General features: G+C 41.8%; 3 protein-coding genes across 13 annotated transcripts in view; 2 read left to right on the top strand and 1 right to left on the bottom strand.

Moving 5' to 3' along the window:
• Positions 1 to 7,629, top strand: part of LOC135502090 (sodium- and chloride-dependent glycine transporter 1-like) — a 35,115-nt gene extending 27,486 nt beyond the window's left edge. For all 9 annotated transcript variants that reach the window (XM_064794635.1, XM_064794644.1, XM_064794638.1 and 6 more), the window contains 5 exons: positions 502 to 739; positions 975 to 1,212; positions 1,567 to 1,670; positions 1,998 to 2,174; positions 2,419 to 7,629. In XM_064794635.1, coding sequence (XP_064650705.1) covers positions 502 to 739; positions 975 to 1,212; positions 1,567 to 1,670; positions 1,998 to 2,174; positions 2,419 to 2,685 — 1,024 coding nt within the window. In that variant the 3' untranslated portion in view covers positions 2,686 to 7,629. The remainder of the gene's footprint in view (positions 1 to 501; positions 740 to 974; positions 1,213 to 1,566; positions 1,671 to 1,997; positions 2,175 to 2,418) is intronic.
• Positions 7,630 to 9,504: 1,875 nt separating this feature from the next.
• LOC135502133 (uncharacterized) lies at positions 9,505 to 11,399 on the bottom strand. Of its 3 annotated transcripts, none has more exons than XM_064794725.1 (2): positions 11,310 to 11,399; positions 9,505 to 10,926 (listed from the first exon to the last, which is right to left on the bottom strand). In XM_064794725.1, exon 2 carries the CDS (start codon positions 10,918 to 10,920, stop codon positions 9,670 to 9,672), a length of 1,251 nt encoding a protein of 416 aa, XP_064650795.1. In that variant the 5' UTR covers positions 10,921 to 10,926; positions 11,310 to 11,399; the 3' UTR covers positions 9,505 to 9,669. The 3 variants fall into 3 exon arrangements, with proteins under 3 accessions (XP_064650795.1, XP_064650796.1, XP_064650794.1); XM_064794726.1 differs by having other exon boundaries at positions 11,166 to 11,384; XM_064794724.1 differs by lacking the exon at positions 11,310 to 11,399 and adding an exon at positions 11,024 to 11,137.
• A 237-nt stretch (positions 11,400 to 11,636) lies between these two features.
• On the top strand, positions 11,637 to 15,369 carry LOC135502127 (large ribosomal subunit protein mL37-like). The gene is made up of 9 exons (XM_064794714.1): positions 11,637 to 11,696; positions 11,977 to 12,178; positions 12,356 to 12,437; positions 12,630 to 12,804; positions 13,007 to 13,143; positions 13,563 to 13,684; positions 13,998 to 14,180; positions 14,390 to 14,535; positions 14,728 to 15,369. The coding sequence occupies exons 2-9, from the start codon at positions 11,983 to 11,985 to the stop codon at positions 15,001 to 15,003; spliced, it is 1,317 nt and encodes a 438-aa protein (XP_064650784.1). The 5' UTR covers positions 11,637 to 11,696; positions 11,977 to 11,982; the 3' UTR covers positions 15,004 to 15,369.
• The last annotated feature ends 794 nt before the right edge of the window (positions 15,370 to 16,163 follow it).

Below are 16,163 nucleotides of genomic sequence, written 5' to 3' on the forward strand. Positions count from 1 at the left end.
TTTTTCCGTGTATACGTTGGCCTCATTCTCAGCGGGAAATGCGAGTCTTAAAATCAATCTGTACTAACTTGTGGCCATGTTTATTATTCAGGTTGCGATTACCGTAGTGTGGTGCGTTCTGTCGACAGCGTCGCCGTAACAAAATCCCCCTGACTTTCATGCATGTCATTCTTGTGTGCAAGCATGAATGGGCGTTCTCTTTTGAGCTTATAAAACACGGGCGGGGCCCCCGGACGTCTTTCGTGAAAATTTCGATCCCAACTTTCAAAAATCAACAAAATTGTTCATTTCCCCTGAGGTTTGATTGAACCTTGAATTGATATTGCGTTGGTTTATTTCAAATGTAATGCATACATCTTACTTTGCATTCATCACTAACTTCCTTGCTTTTTTACAGGTCACTCAGTAAGATATAACGAAACCCCCAAAAAATGCAGCCAATTTTCCGGCGATTTGCCGAATCTTTGCAAGGTCCTCATCTTTTCCTTCTCTCCTTTCTAGGGACTCATTATTTGTTGCCGTCGGCAACTGCTTGACGAGTATCTTCGCCGGATTTGTGATCTTTGGCATCATTGGTTACATGGCGCATGAACTTGGCGTCGGTGTTGGTGAGGTTGCACAACAAGGTGCCGGACTCGCGTTCATCGTGTATCCACAGGTGGTGACGAGGTTGCCAATCTCTCCCCTATGGTCCATCCTCTTCTTCTCGATGTTGCTGACCCTCGGACTCGGAACTCAGGTAACCACTAGTATTTCAAATAGTCTTGTTTTTGTGCTATCACTCACCAACAAACTTCCCCATATCCTTCAAAAAATAGTAACATTTACAGTAGAGTGTCTTGATTACAGAGGTCCATCTCACTTGAAATGACCTGAAGTGTCCATACTAGAGAGGTGTTGGATAACGGTGGTTCCATTGTAATGCGCTTACCAGGTCTTGGACAAGATATCTATAGATCCCTTCCCCATTTTAGTTTGCAGTTGTCAATACAGTCCACACGACATTACTGGACCGCTTCCCGAAGATCCTACGTAAAGGAAAACGCCCGGCATTTACGCTGGTGGGGATCTGCCTGGTGTGTTATCTGATTGGTCTAGGATGTTGTTCAGAGGGCGGCATGTACCTACTACAACTGTGGGATAACTACGCGGCCACGTACAGTGTCTTGATCATCGGGTTTACCGAGTGTGTTGCTATCTCATGGGTGTATGGTATGTTGATTTTAAACTTCCAATGGCAACATTTTTAACCATTGAGTTGGTGGCCCGATGAATCTGCCCAGGGGTTGCAGTCACTTGTGTGCCTTTTCAGGGCCTGTAAGGAGTGAAAGTTTCAATTTGAGATAAACAACAAACAAGGTACCAGTCGATGCCAAAATCTCCTGCTCGTAGCTCCATCCTTGTAATATGATTTGCTGGCTTTTCGGCACTTCATTCTAAACCATACAGAAACCTTGGAACAAATTTCTTCTATAAGTGTTCAGTTGAAATTCACAATCAAAATATCGGCACCTGGCATGATGTTTATAGAAGCCGCACCCTAACTTTAAAAAATCTTCCCCGCAGGTGTCGAAAGGTTCATGGATGATATTCACTGCATGTTGAAGACCCATCGGCCGTCAATCTGGTGGAAGATTATGTGGAAATTCGTCACTCCTCTCATTCTGGTGGTATGTATTCTCAAAGTAGCGAGTCTGCAAAAGTTTGGGCTGCAACAGTGATGTCGCATGGTGGCCACAGCGGTCATTACATAATCGACCAACTTGACAAGTGGCCAAAACTGACTCTGTGATGGCGGCCTCCGTGGACCTGTGCAGGTTTTTTTGCCCGAATGGCCAGCTGAACATGAATGAGGCAATGGTTGACATGTGCAATCTGAAGTCCGCTCAGGCATTTCTGTTCCTCAAACGATTCATGTGGCGTGTTTGACTGCAGTCAGGAAATGCTATGTCGTTCCAATTCGCTTTTGGTAATGTTTTAAATGGTGTTTATTTCAGTTTATCATCATCTTCACCTGGATCGACTTCAAGCCGTCAAAATACGGCACCCACGTGTTTCCTGCCTGGGCTGACGCGATTGGCTGGGTGATCACGCTGGCTTCTCTCTTGCCCATCCCGGCCATCGCCATCTATAAGGTGGTCAGATATGAAATACAAGGTCGAAACTATTGGGAGGTAGGTTCTGTGGTTGGTCAAAAGATGGCATCATATTGCCACTTCAGTGTATTCCCTGTTTTTTTCGAAATATTTTTCTTCGGGAATCCTTTATATTAAAAATGGTTACCCCTAAGCCTAATAACGAAGGCAGGTTAGTTCATCTCGGGAAACATTTCAATTACTCAATCCTTTGGTGCGACAGGCATATATGGGATGATAAGATGGTGATGATGCTCTGAAATATCTGTATTATCTCTTTCAGCGTGTCAAATCTTTGTGTAGTCCAACAGGCGACTGGGGACCCGCACTTCCTGAACATCAGTTGGAGCGTGTAAAATACGAAAGTCAAGGCCAAAGTCAGGAATCGGATTCTTCGTATTTTGAATCTCAACTACCTCTAAGTAAAAATTATGATGGCTCCAACGGCTCAAATGGTGTGAATTCATCAAACAATATTGCAAGTAACGGACTCCTGAATAATACGCCAACTGTCCAAGAGGGGAGGAAGCAGGGAGAGACGTCTATATGAGCATCAGGCCCGATGCAGAGAGAACGCTGTTGGATTCGAGCTGTTTCTGTGGAGGATGTGACACGGAGGCTGGCGTATGTGACCTGGGGTGGTAAAGGGGAAAAAGGATCTCTTGGGAGGAGTTCGTGTGAGCACGTAGTCTCAAGCATGCATGAACTTCGTGAGGTGTAGGCCAGCGAGGAGTGGCGCTCCGTGGATGCAGAGCAGGGAGTTTATGAATGATGATTCGCTCAAGCATTTTGTGATAAACACGTAGATTGTCTTTTGTCGACACGGAAATAACATGATCCACAACGCAATTTGTGATATAGGATATCTAGTGTGTGCCGTTATGAGTTCTCTTGTCTCATGAGCGGCCGCTAGTTTTTTTGCACTCTGATAAAATCTTCGCAATCCTACGTGGTGGAGAGGACTGGATTAGTGGAACATGAAACACATTACGTCCAAGACAAGTCAAGAAGTCTGGTGAAGAACTTGATAAGGAAAGGTAGATGTGGAAAAATTTGTTAATCTTTACCAAGAATTGGCAAGTGTTAGTAGTTTTGTTTCGACTCTGTCGTTTTGAAAGGTCTTGGTACAGAGTGAGCTGTACGGCCACCAGGTAGAGCTGTTAGATGGAGGTCAGGGAACCCCTATAGACAGGACAAGGGAGTGTAGTTGTGTGTTGGCATGGCAGCAGAGGTTTAAACTGGTTCAAATGCATTCTGATACGAAGTTGTCCTGTCAGAGTCTGTTAGTGTTTTCAGGGAAGATGGCTTCAGATTTTCTTCTGTCTACATATTGTTCAGCTTAAGATCATTTTGTATGATACTAAATTTGCCACGAACCACCTTTGTGTTGCAGGCATATACTCTGCCTAACAACCCATGGTGCGCTGGCCTCTTCAGTGTGGCTGTGGCAGAGTTCCTTTCTGTGTTTTCTTCAACTTTCCTTTTGCAAATGGTGTAGAGTAGTCATATTTTTCTTAATCGATCATCACGTCATGCCCAACACATATTGTACTCTACGCATGAAATTATACCGTGCTATGACGCACGGTGCCATTTATTCCTGGTGCCGGTCCAATACCTTGCTCGTGGTGCACCAGCTTGCGTGCTTCGGAGACCCATGGGGCTGTGCAGGCTGACAGTTCCCAACTTGACAGGTGGTCTCAGGAGAAGCCAGACCAAAATTGGACATCCTACCCTAAGGTGTAGGTCTACGGCCTCGTCACTAGGCGTGTAGTCGGATGCCCACGCACCCTTAGGATTAAAATGGTGATAGGCCATTAACATTAAGGCAGTCAAATGCTCAAAATAAGATATCTAAGCACAGCCTTCGAATAGTTTAAACCTCCGCTGCCATGATCCAGTGATCAGTGTTCGCCCAATGTGCTGGCACTTGTCTTCATTTTAAACAGCATTCCTCGCTTATTTGCTGCATTTTTTGTGAGGAGGTCGTGCTGTTCGAAATCACCTTCATACTCCAGTAGAGCTGTATATGTATGTAAAAAACAGAAAATCATTATCAAGTTTTGCCTTGACAACAATAGTATGCGATATACCAGAAACTTTCAAAACTTAGTCGAGGTAATTAGAAAACTGCTTGTAAATAGCCTTTCATTTCTTCCCTCGAACAGGGCTGTTGCCTAAGAAAGTACTTATGTCCGTATCATCAGAACGCCTGTGTCTGAGGCGGAGTCGTTTCCATGATATGGTGTTTGAGTATTTACTGTTAGCCAAGAAATGTTTGCCTTTTATTTTCGAGTTCAAATAATTGAAAGTGAATATCTTCTCGAAGTGACAGAGTGTCAGAACTCAAAATAAAAGAAGAATGCGACTGAGTTCTCAACTTTCAAAGCTGTAATTCAAATTTTACTCTTTCCTTGGCTTGAATGGTTTCCACTTGTGACGTCAGTTCGATGTTACAGTCTTGAAAAATGTTCCATAATTATTCATTTTGAAATGTTTAGTGTAAAAATAAACTCTGTGTCTCTGTTTTCGTCGTATAGGAATTTTAATATTTTTTTTTGTGTTGTGTTTTGGGAAAAAGTGGAAAAGAGAGCAAAAATACTAAATGCAAGTTGTATGGAAAAAACAGCTGATTTGTTTTGATGTAGTCCTAGTTGTCTGTATGTCCTGTAGGAGTGTGCGAAAGACTTTTGCGATGTTGCAAATTACGTGTAATAACGGATATAGATGATTCCCAGGAAGTAATGAAGTGACAACGTCGTGTCAACCGCTGAGTCGGCTGCCAAGTGGGGGGCTGATTCCATGACGTCAGACAGTTGAGAACTCTAATCCAAATTAGCCACCCAAGTCACATCACCATGACGCCATCATCTATAGATTACAAGCCTACGTCATTGCATTTAGATGTTTAAGAATAAGACAGCTTCGTATTCGCTTCAGTTGGAGTATCTTTCTGCTGTTCCAAGTTATTGGGCTGCATTAGTGTAATAAATGTGTATATGTTGAAATCTGTATAGAATAGAAACGCAATGTGAAAAGGGAAAAATCAACACTGTATAGTTTGTGTGAAGAAGAAAAAAACATAAAAAGGATAAAAGTTTCAAAAAAAGTAATAGAAGAAAAAGTACCTAAAGTCATTGCAATAATATTGCTTTGATGATGGGTGTAGTTTGTGTTGTGAGGCTTTTGGTGATGAAGATCCAGGGAAATCTTAGGCTTGGCGTGATTTCAAAAGTATGCCACAGATTTGAGTGAACAAATTGAGAGCAATAGTCAGTGTGACAGAACATTGGTGTTTAGTCGGAAAAGTAAACTGGCTGTGACATGACTTTCAAAGTTGTTGAGTTCTGCTTGAGCTCTTGATTGCTCGTTTCGGAGGAATGTGTGAAAGTTAGAGAAAAATGTTGATGAAAGAACCAGTTTATTTACATGTATCCCTGATTTAGTGCGTCTCCTACTTGAAATACTTTTGAGACCGGAGATTTTCTGTCAAAATGAATGACTCTCAATTATCATGCACGTCTGTTGATTGATCAATCATGACCTAAGACTAGTTTTTCAATGGGTCTTTTCAGCTGAAAGGTTTAAATGTATAATTGTGTCATTTTTATAAAATTGACCACACATGTAAATATTTCATTATTTCATATTCATCCTAATGTATATTTTGTAATATTTGAAGCTTTATATCAGCTTTTACTCTGGTTGCTGTGGTTAGGATCTAGATTGCCCAAATTATTTCAGTCTCCCCCTACAGAAATGGATACATGGTTTCCATCTCTTTCAATATGACTTCATACGGACTTGAATTGCAAAATGTGTTTGAGGATTTTTTATGGGGAATTTTTTAGAGATGTACATGATATTACTGTGTAATCGTATTTTGTTATGTATACAGTGCTCTTCTGTCAAGTCAGTTTTTTGAAGAAAAAAAATTGGGCTAATGAAACATTACATGAAGATGATGTAGCAATGTATTTCATCTGCATCAGAAAGGGTGCTATTTCTAATAATCTGGAAAACAGAGGCATAATTGTACTTTTCAAGCATTAACTATATTCCAGTTCGATACTGGGAAACCTTTCCACTGAGTGGGTCCTTCTGAAAATTCAAAACAATTTGTTGCCTCTGTCGTGTTATCTGTGGTCAACAACAAAAATGTGTGCTTGCCTTACCACAACAAACTTTGTGCTTACGTTGCCAAGAGTTGTTCAGCGTATGCATCAGATGGGTTACGTCTTCACCGGTTACATGTATGCACAGGCACTTTTGTCCATTTGCGTCACATTGACGAAAAAATGCCCCACAAATCTTTGGAGATTTCATGCAGGAAATCAAAAATATAAGTGAGCCTTATAAATTTTTGAGGAAATGCCCCACAAATCTTTGGAGATTTCATGCAGGAAATCAAAATATAAGTGAGCCTTATACATTTTTGAGGAAATGCCCCACAAATCTTTGGAGATTTCGTGCAGGAAATCAAAAATATAAGTGAGCCTTATACATTTTTGAGGAAATGCCCCACAAATCTTTGGAGATTTCGTGCTGGAAATCAAAAATATAAGTGAGCCTTATAAATTTTTGAGGAAATGCCCCACAAATCTTTGGAGATTTTGTGCAGGAAATCAAAAATAAAGTGAGCCTTATAAATTTTTGAGGAAATACAGCTGTTAAACGAAATGCTTAAGTTCAATTGAAAGTTCAAAGTCTGAAGTAATTTGAAATGCTTACTTTGCCAGAATCAGACCATACATTGCCAATAACGAGCTACATGTATTTATAGGAAAATACTGACCGATATTTCAGCCATTTTATTGGATAACAACAGTCACACACACACCTTGTTAAAGTAGTATATATATTGCACCATTCGTTATTTGCATCTCAGGAAAAACAATGCATTTTCCAGTATCTTACCAGTATAGCAAAAAACTTTTGTCAGGAACTACGCGTATCAGCCTTGGTGATCATACGGTAAGCTTTCGCCTGTTATATCATGACAATGGGACCAATATTTTGGTCAGGACATTTACTGTACAATAGTACAAGTCTCAGAGATGCTCGATAGACAGAAATAAAAACACATATTGTCACTTTTTGGTAGCATTCTTTATATTAAGAAAATAGTATTCATATGACTTGAAAATAATGTCTTTGAAATACACAATACTTTAAATTCAGTTGAAGTTGACAAGCAAGTTTAGTTTAAGAAGCACTAAAATAAAAACTTGATTATTGATACAATTTAACACAGAGCAGTTAGTTCAGAAAATTCGCAGGAATTCATGCACTTTGTTCGAACCTATTAAGTTCGATGGTTGTTGACAAATTCTGCCAGTGTTTATGTCTGGCCTGCTTGTGCAGCCATGGCGGGCGTGGTCATGTCAAGGATTGTCGTACTGGGAAATGGGCCTTCATCGTATTTTTTTGCACAACCCTTGTGCCTAGTTTGTTCCTGTGCAAAGTGAACAATGAATAAAATAAAATAAAATAAGTTTCTCTTCTGTTTTTCTTTCAATTGTGAAACTGCGACGTCGATATTGACTGCCGACACAACTCTGTCAAGTTATGACCGAGTCTGATATCGGTTGGCAAGCAGTCGTATTCCTAACATCACTTCAGTTCTCTGCATGTTCTTTACTTCACTATGCTAACAATGTATTGCTTGTAATTTTGTGCACCACTGGCAGAGAACAACCTTGAAGAGTGTTGACTCTCTGTCTCCTCACTGCATACAGCTCTTCAAATATTGGAAGCAATTTTCCGTATGAGCTGATCAGACAAGGTCCCCACCACAAAAGCACCAATGCTGCAGCTGCTCTTCCTGGGACAACCCAGTGTAAGTTGTGTCTCTTTCAACAACATGTAAGAGTTGTTGGGGAGTTCTTGTAAATTGAGATGGCCCCTCCATACTCGTGTTGCTGGGAACCGGGGGGGGGATCCATATTGACATGTGGCTCAAATCCCCCTCCGAGTCTCGTGGACTTTATGAAAGAACTACACCATCGCCATCTTCAGGGCGAGGGAGGAACTGAAAAGATCTAACCTTAACCAATGGCCTTTATGACAGACTACGCCATCGCCATCTTCAGGGCACAGTAGGAACTAGAACTACGCCATCGCCATCTTCAGGGCAAGGTAGGAACTGAAAAGACCAAACCTAAACTCATGGACTTTACGAAAGACAACGCCATCGCCATCTTCAGGGCAAGGGAGGAACTGATTCTGACCGGCCAAATCCCCGTTCGTTGAGCTGGTTATCGGAGTCTAGAACTATGCCATCGCCATCTTCAGGGCAGAGCAGGAACTGAAGTCCGGTCAAATCCCCGTTCGTTGAGCTGGTTATCGGAGTCTAGTACTACGCCATCGCCATCTTCAGGGCAAGGGAGGAACTGAAAAGACCTAGCCTGAACCAATGGACTTTATGAAAGACTACGCCATCGCCATCTTCAGGGCACAGGAAGAACTGAAGCTGTCCGGCCAAATCCCCGTTCGTTGAGCTGGTTATCGGAGTCTAGAACTACACCATCGCCATCTTCAGGGTGAGGTAGGAACTGAAAAGACCTAGCTATGGACTTTATGAAAGACTACGCCATCGCCATCTTCAGGGCGCAGTAGGAACTGAAAAGACCAAGCCTAAAGCTGTTCGGCCACATCCTCCCTCGTTGAGCTGGTTATCGGAGTCTCATGGACTTGATGAAAGAACTACGCCATCGCCATCTTCAGGGCGCAGTAGGAACTGAAAAGACCAAGCCTAAAGCTGTTCGGCCACATCCTCCCTCGTTGAGCTGGTTATCGGAGTCTCATGGACTTGATGAAAGAACTACGCCATCGCCATCTTCAGGGCGCAGTAGGAACTGAAAAGACCAAGCCAAAAGCTGTTCGGCCACATCCTCCCTCGTTGAGCTGGTTATCGGAGTCTCATGGACTTTATGAGAGAACTACGCCATCGCCATCTTTAGGGCAAGGTAGGGACTGAAAAGACTAAACCTAAAGTTGTTCAGACCCGGGAAGTTTTTTTTTTTTGGGGGGGGGGGGGCTGGAAGGGGGGTCATTTCTCAACCAAAACATAAAATATAGTAAAGGAGTGTAGCTAACATAACTCTATTGATTCAAGAAGACCATGTCTTGGAGAAGTTACTGCAAAAGACCTCATATGCAGCCATCTCTTATACTTTTTTTCTGGGGATCTGAAGAGGGGGGGGGGATGAAACACTGGTGTTTAAGGTGTTAAAGGTATACACCATTGCCAGTGTCACAGCTGAATAACATAGACCCCTGTCTGGAGGACATGACACTTTTGGCAGTCAACTTCTTGGCATAACAGCAAAAAAACCAAACACATGGATAGAATTGAAATGAGGTTTATTGCTCAAATGCAGATTAGGCTTAGAAAATGTGTCTTCAATATTTCACAACATTTTATAGTCCATCACATTCAGAATGCTGACACCATCCACCCTACCAGCCCGCCCAACCCCTCACAGCAACTCCACATCAGTATAAAAACGTCCGAAATTCAAGCACATGACCTTTATTGACCCCTTTTGTAACCATCAATACCAGAATCATTGCTATCAAACTCTTCATCTTCAGCTAGTTCCTCCTCCAAGGTAAGCACCTCACAAAATGTCTGATAATCAGAAACAGTCATTCCTGCACCTAACTTAGCCATGAACTTCTCATCAGTGGCGTCCATCATAGCAAGTAGAGAGGGATTCTTGAGACGTTTGGTTTGTTGGTTTTTGTCCGGCTGCTCAAATAATCCCACCCTCAACAGGAACAAGTGGCGCGCCTTGATATGTTGGAAAGGCTGACTCAGCGCATTTGAACGTACCAGCTGGGTGTACTTAACATTCATTGTGTCCACGATATATTCATATTTCAATCGCATCTCCTCTGGATCAGCTAGAAGGCTTTCAGGCCACTTCACAATCATGCTCACTAAGTCCTCATGATTGAACATTTCACCCAACCGATCGATTTGGTTTGTTAATATCTTCCTGTTTTTGATGTTCATAATCTGGGGAGCAGTGCTAGCAACCTTTATCACATCCTTGTCTACCATTCTGTAACCTCGCAACAGCTCTAAGACACCAATTATGGTTTTCCTATTTTCTGGCTCGAATACATCACTCACAACTGGCAGAATCTTAAAAGTGTCTGAAACATGAAATCCATAATCTGTGAGAAATTTCACAGCGCTTTCCAACTGATCTAGGTCCCTGACAACAATACTTGAATGTGCCAGCAGAAATTCCGTCACAGACTCCTTATTGGCTCCATAGTTGAGGAACAGTTCAATAACCATCTTCAATTTGGCCACATTGTTCAGGCCAGGGAAGTCTCTGTCTTGAGATTTGTTCTGTAAGTGAGACAGAACGGTAGCGACAGCTGATAGTTTAGAACCAGCATCATTTGTTGAAATGTCCACAGTACAATCTGAAACATCAGCAGACGATGTCACAGACTGCACACTGCTCCTTTCTGTACAGAAAGTCCTAATGGGACATGTAATACGACTACAGAGATTCTGAGATCTTTGAATCTTGTTCTGATGTGACCAACTGCAGGTATGGACCTGTCCAAGCAGGTTTTCGTTTATCCCAACATGAGTCGTAAGGAGGCTTGCTCTGTTTGTTGCAGGAAAGTTCACCGATGCAAGATTGATGAAAGAACGACAGGATATTCTGCGGTGAAAGTTTCCAACTTTGGATGGTGGGAACCACACGTTTCTTGGACGAAGTTGAGGCAACCAGCTTGACAAGAGGGTTGATCGTGCCATCTTCAACTGAAAAGACAATAAGAGAAATACATGTAGCTCAAATCCGATACAGAATATACAACTGGCAAGATAAAATTGTCCATCCGACCGAATGGTGCAATACCATAGCTGTAAGTTGTCCGTCCTTTGATTTGGAGTTGATTGTGACAATGTCTCAGTTGTGACCACACCTCAATCGATCAACAGAGACCCAGGGCCGGTTGTCTTGATATCATTTTTAAACAGTAGCCTCCGTCTTTAATAACCTCGACTAGCCCCACCACCGCTGCACTGGGTCATGCAGGCACAACCACGTCGTCCACACAATCTGCCAATCGGCCAACAAAGAAGTCGAAGACTGAAGCTGCTTTCGCAGAATACTCTATCTCTTATATAAATTAATCTTGTACTAAATTATCTTGCACCAAAAAGATCAGCAGAGTATAGAAAAGGAAAGATGAGACTCAAGTGCTAGCTCCATTAAAGCCCAGTGTGCACTGCCACCTAACAGAGCTGGGCTGAACTATTTCCAGGCGGCAGTGTAAAATACGTAATATTGGCCCTTTTAGCGAACGATTTCGCAAAAATGCAGCTGTTTAATGATATTCATTTAACACTTTATTCTCCTGCATTTAAAAAAATTGAAGAAAAAGGTATGAATATTTACTTTCATGTTGATATACTGAAATGAAAATATGTGTCATCACTTACTCCTCCGCCTGAGGTGCGAGCCTCGCTTTCAATCCAATATGTCAGCGCCCATAGAAATGTGACCCTGGCGTGAAAAAATAAAAAAGGTGTGTTACTAGGTCAAAATAGAGCTGATCGAGCAGTCTGATTGATTATAATTGTTCCTTGCATCTGTCTCATTACTCACATGTGTTACAGTGTGGTTTCCACGTTGATTTAATCAGTACATTGGCTGCTTTTCGGAACATGCTACCAGAGTACCGGTACACTGCACAGGATATGCTTACATATGATTATCGGATTTTAATCCAATGTCGGACAACATTTTCTGTTTAGGGGTCCTGCATGAATTCAATTAAGATCTAACTTGATGTGGTTTATTTATAGGGAGAAATGAGGCTGACACAGTATCTTCAGGTTGCTAAAAAAGCAAAGAAATTCGTTTGGGAGGCAAAAAACGTCTACAGGCGAAGTCCGTTACGATGGAAAAATGCCAATCTTGGTACAAGATTCAAGCAACTTTGGAAACACCAGATCTCGATCTATAAAGAACCACCGTCTTTTCAACCTCATTTCTTAGACGAGCAAGGTGAGAAAATAATTTAGATTTAAGGGACAATGTTTATGTCCTACAGCCTACACTCTGAACTCATAAATGTCATGACCAGGCCGGCGAGAATCCAGATCTAAATCATCATGTCATGTAATGCTAACAATATTTGAATACAATTGCGATGAATATGATGAGCGTCTTTATTCTTTTCAGGAATAGAAGTTGTAAACCCACTTGCAAGAACTCCGAATGAAAAATGGGAGCAGTCTGTCCCTGATGATCCAAGATTCATCGAGTAAGAACTGCATACAACACCACGTAGATATTAATATCTTAATCTTTTAATCTGCAATCTCTAAATCTATATTTTGGGTTGATCTCCATCCAAACAGAAATTTAGATAAATTCTTTGATGTAGCCATTATACAACACTTTTTAGTCTTTTCAACCATTTCAATTTATGTTGTGCCATTTGTGTATATTTCAGAATAGAGCCATCAGACCACCCAGATTGGCATGATGAACCGTTACTCTGCGTCAACAAACGTGTCCGTCTCGTTGAGGGTGAAAAGCAGGCCTGCATCCTGACCAAAACACAGCCGTTTGACGGTTTGCCGCCGTCTGTGCAGGAACTGGTGGGGAAGGAGGAAATACCATATCAGGTGAGGAGATTTTGTTTGTAGCTGATATGTACCATCAGAAAGTGCTCATCAAGAGCTTTCTAATGAATGGTTATGTCAATAGGTTTACTAATGGTACCATTGAATAGTGCTGATCAAGAGGTTTCCAATGAATGGTCATGTCAACAGGTTTACAAATGGTACCATTAGAAAGTACTGATATTTTGTCTATCATTCTTTGCAGGATGATCTGATGCAGCGTGCCATCCTACAGGCTCACTGCTGGGATACGACACAAGAGAAATTGCCAAAACGCTACAATAAACAGATCCCTGGCTGGAAATATAAAGCAGAGTGGGGAATTCCTCAGGAAAAGATTGTGTAAGTTCTTATGAAGCCAGAATACACTCATGGGAAATCATTGTTCTTTTGCTGGCAACATGGCTGCAACTTCACCAAATTCTTGTCACTTTCAATTAGCCTGAATGGCCTTTGAAAGTTTGAAACCTGCTTCCCTTGTTCATATCCTGGCTAACTAATCCAGCATGGATTTATCTTGTCCTGAACTGGCTCTAAATATGACCAGAATCTCCCTGACTACAGGGCCTGTTCTAACTATAAATTGGCGTTGTTTTATACTTGGCCCTATCAGACACAACCTCAGCTTCGTTCTTGCAGAGTTAAAATGGATTCATAGCTGTAGTGATTGAGGACAAAAGAATTATTGAGGCACCAGTCGGTACTTGTGAATAGGCCACCTCTCATACAGCACAGTAGATATCTCTCTCTGTCTCTTTCAGTCACATATTATACAGCAACATCCTGCGGCTATGTTCATCAGTGTCAACAAGATATCCAGAAATACTGACGACAAGGCGGTTAAACGAGGACGCTTATGTCAACACAAATTATCAACATAATGGTAAATGTCCTTCTTGATTCTTATTGACATGACTGAGTATTTCTCCAGTTATCTTATCCCTCTGTCTTCTGTAGCTGAGTGAAGTCAAATATGACAACACCACTTTTCACCTTTGTCTCAAATATGTTGTTTAATTTTCTGCAACCAACTTACCAAACTTTCATAAACCAAGAAATATATAACATGTGGGCTTATTCAAAATCCCTGTGCCCAGCTGTCTGTAGCAGCTTTTGTGTTCTAAGGAGTCACATACGATGTTCACAGGGTTTGAAGTTCTTTCCACCTGATGTATTTGAATGCACCCTTTTTGCAGGTACCCCCATCATGATCAAGGGCAGCCATCAATACCTCATTACCAGTGATCGACCCCTGGCACCCTTCGCTGATGAGACAATGGTCGATGATAGCGTCCAACACACAATGCCAGACCTATTTCCACTTTTTCCCACCATTGATTTACACAAGACGAACTTGTATACAATGGAAAACAACACAGGTTGGCTTGGGTTTATCTTTCATGGAAGAAAATATCATGTGTTCTACGAAGATTATGTGATAACAAAGAGAGATGCGGAGAAATGACAAAGGCAATAGGTGGATTCTTTGAAACAAAACAGAACCAAACACACTTTTCTTGTTGTGTCACAAGTTTAGAAACTGATTTCTAAATCGTTTGAGCATCACTGATCTGTGCTTTTCTTTCAGGTTGGCAAATGCCTTACTCGCATAACATCCCTCACACGTTGTTTGTGAGTAATGGGACGAAACTGTGGAACCCGGACCAGCTCAACGCCAACTCTATGATGTTCTTGTTTGGCCATCTCATTGCTCATGCGAAGGCAAAATACGGGGTAAGTTTATTGATAGTCTTCTTATACAAGTGAACCTCCTTACCCGACAGCTCTGTTAGTATAATAGAAGTTTATAAAGAAATAAGCTTTGTGGTCAGGGTGGTGTCCCTTGGGTCAGATTTTCGTAAAAATTCGATGATAAACTTGACCAATGCAGCCTTCCTAACTGTGTTTCATTCTCGTCCCTGACAGGCTGATGCCACAACTCTCCCTGAACCCATCTCAGGCCAGTGCGTCCACACAAACGGTATTGACTTCCATCTCATATTCTACCAACTAAACACCCTCGATTTCTCAAGCACCGAGGGCATAAAGAACTTCGTCTGGTTTGATAGGAGTAACCGATTATTCGAAAAACGCGTCCCGAAACGTGCGATGTTACGAAACACAAAATATGAGGACTATGATCCTGTGGTCTTCAAGAAACTGTTAGCTGTTTATTTAAATGGAATACCTCGTCATTCTTGAGTGTTGTGTGGGAGGATAGTGGACTTGAGACAGTATGAGATGCTTGATTCTGATATGCTGTATCTGCAAACATTTGCATCAGCCATCAGAGTAGGCGATGGTCCTTCTGTTCGTCATCATTGGTTGTGCTGGTTGTTCAGCTTGGGAACCATGATTGCTGTAGTCCAACCAGCAAGTCAGTTTTCCTCAAGAGTGTTCATCAAGAGCCTGGTAAATCATAGTGTGCAAACTAATGTAAATAGATTATAATAAAAAAAGATTTAAGTCAAAATACTCTTATATCTTTTTATACTGGCAAACATTTTGGACCTGAGAGGATGAGGAAGGATTTTTCCACCTGGAAGACCAACTTGATTGTGCACCATGTACCATCTCTTGTGAGTGCTCTTGGGGAATACTGATAAGCTGAGGGCTAAACCAAGCTCTGAGACAACCTATTGACCTACTGGTGTTCCAATTACTGTGTGATCTCGGTCACATCGACTGTCTTAGGATTATTAAATCCCCATCAAATGCCACAACTGACCTCCAAGTTCACATCTACGGCAGTACTCTTGTGGTCTGCAATAGCCTGTCCTGTTGTCACAACCTACCTCCAAGGACAGATCATAAGACAAGTTGTGACCATGAGATTAGGTTAGCAGGCAGGCTTCCTGAGCTCCCTGTCCAATGGTCTCTTCCGGGGATTGAATGCTCAGAGACACAACTAATTCCATCTGAGGACTTAGCAGAAGAGGACCTGATCGCAACTAACAACCTCATTACACTTATAGTCATGCCACATGCATAGCTTAGTTCCTGGTGGGCACAGGGTGAACTAAAAGGATTTTTTGGGTCACCCTGTAGTTCAGTCCCAGCCTGAGCCAAGAAGCCTGCCAGTTGTCACATGCCACCATGTCAAGGATATGTTCTCTTCTACCGATCAACATCCTGCAATGAGATCCTCCAGTAGTAGCCATAATCAACCTCCTCATCTGTGTTCAGGCAATATATCAATGAATTGATAAGCGACACAACATGTTCCTCTGTGTCTGCTCAGTCAATGGGTGATATGAATAAAGACTAGTAAATGCTTTTATCTAAAACTTTATGTACATTTACACTAGGCCTTTCTGTACAAAATTGAAGTAAAAGCATTTGCTAGTCTTTATTCATATCGC

The sequence above is a fragment of the Lineus longissimus genome, chromosome 18 (assembly GCF_910592395.1).
Source record: "Lineus longissimus chromosome 18, tnLinLong1.2, whole genome shotgun sequence".
Taxonomy (NCBI): Eukaryota; Metazoa; Nemertea; class Pilidiophora; order Heteronemertea; family Lineidae; genus Lineus; species Lineus longissimus.

What these genes read in the sequence shown, in the direction of transcription:
- LOC135502127 (XM_064794714.1), top strand. Translation starts at nt 11,983, where the DNA reads ATGAGGCTGACACAGTATCTTCAGGTTGCTAAAAAAGCAAAGAAATTC. An exon ending in GATGATCCAAGATTCATCGA is followed by an intron (nt 12,438 to 12,629) that starts GTAAGAACTGCA and finishes TGTATATTTCAG; the next exon opens with AATAGAGCCATCAGACCACC. An exon ending in CACAAATTATCAACATAATG is followed by an intron (nt 13,685 to 13,997) that starts GTAAATGTCCTT and finishes CCCTTTTTGCAG; the next exon opens with GTACCCCCATCATGATCAAG.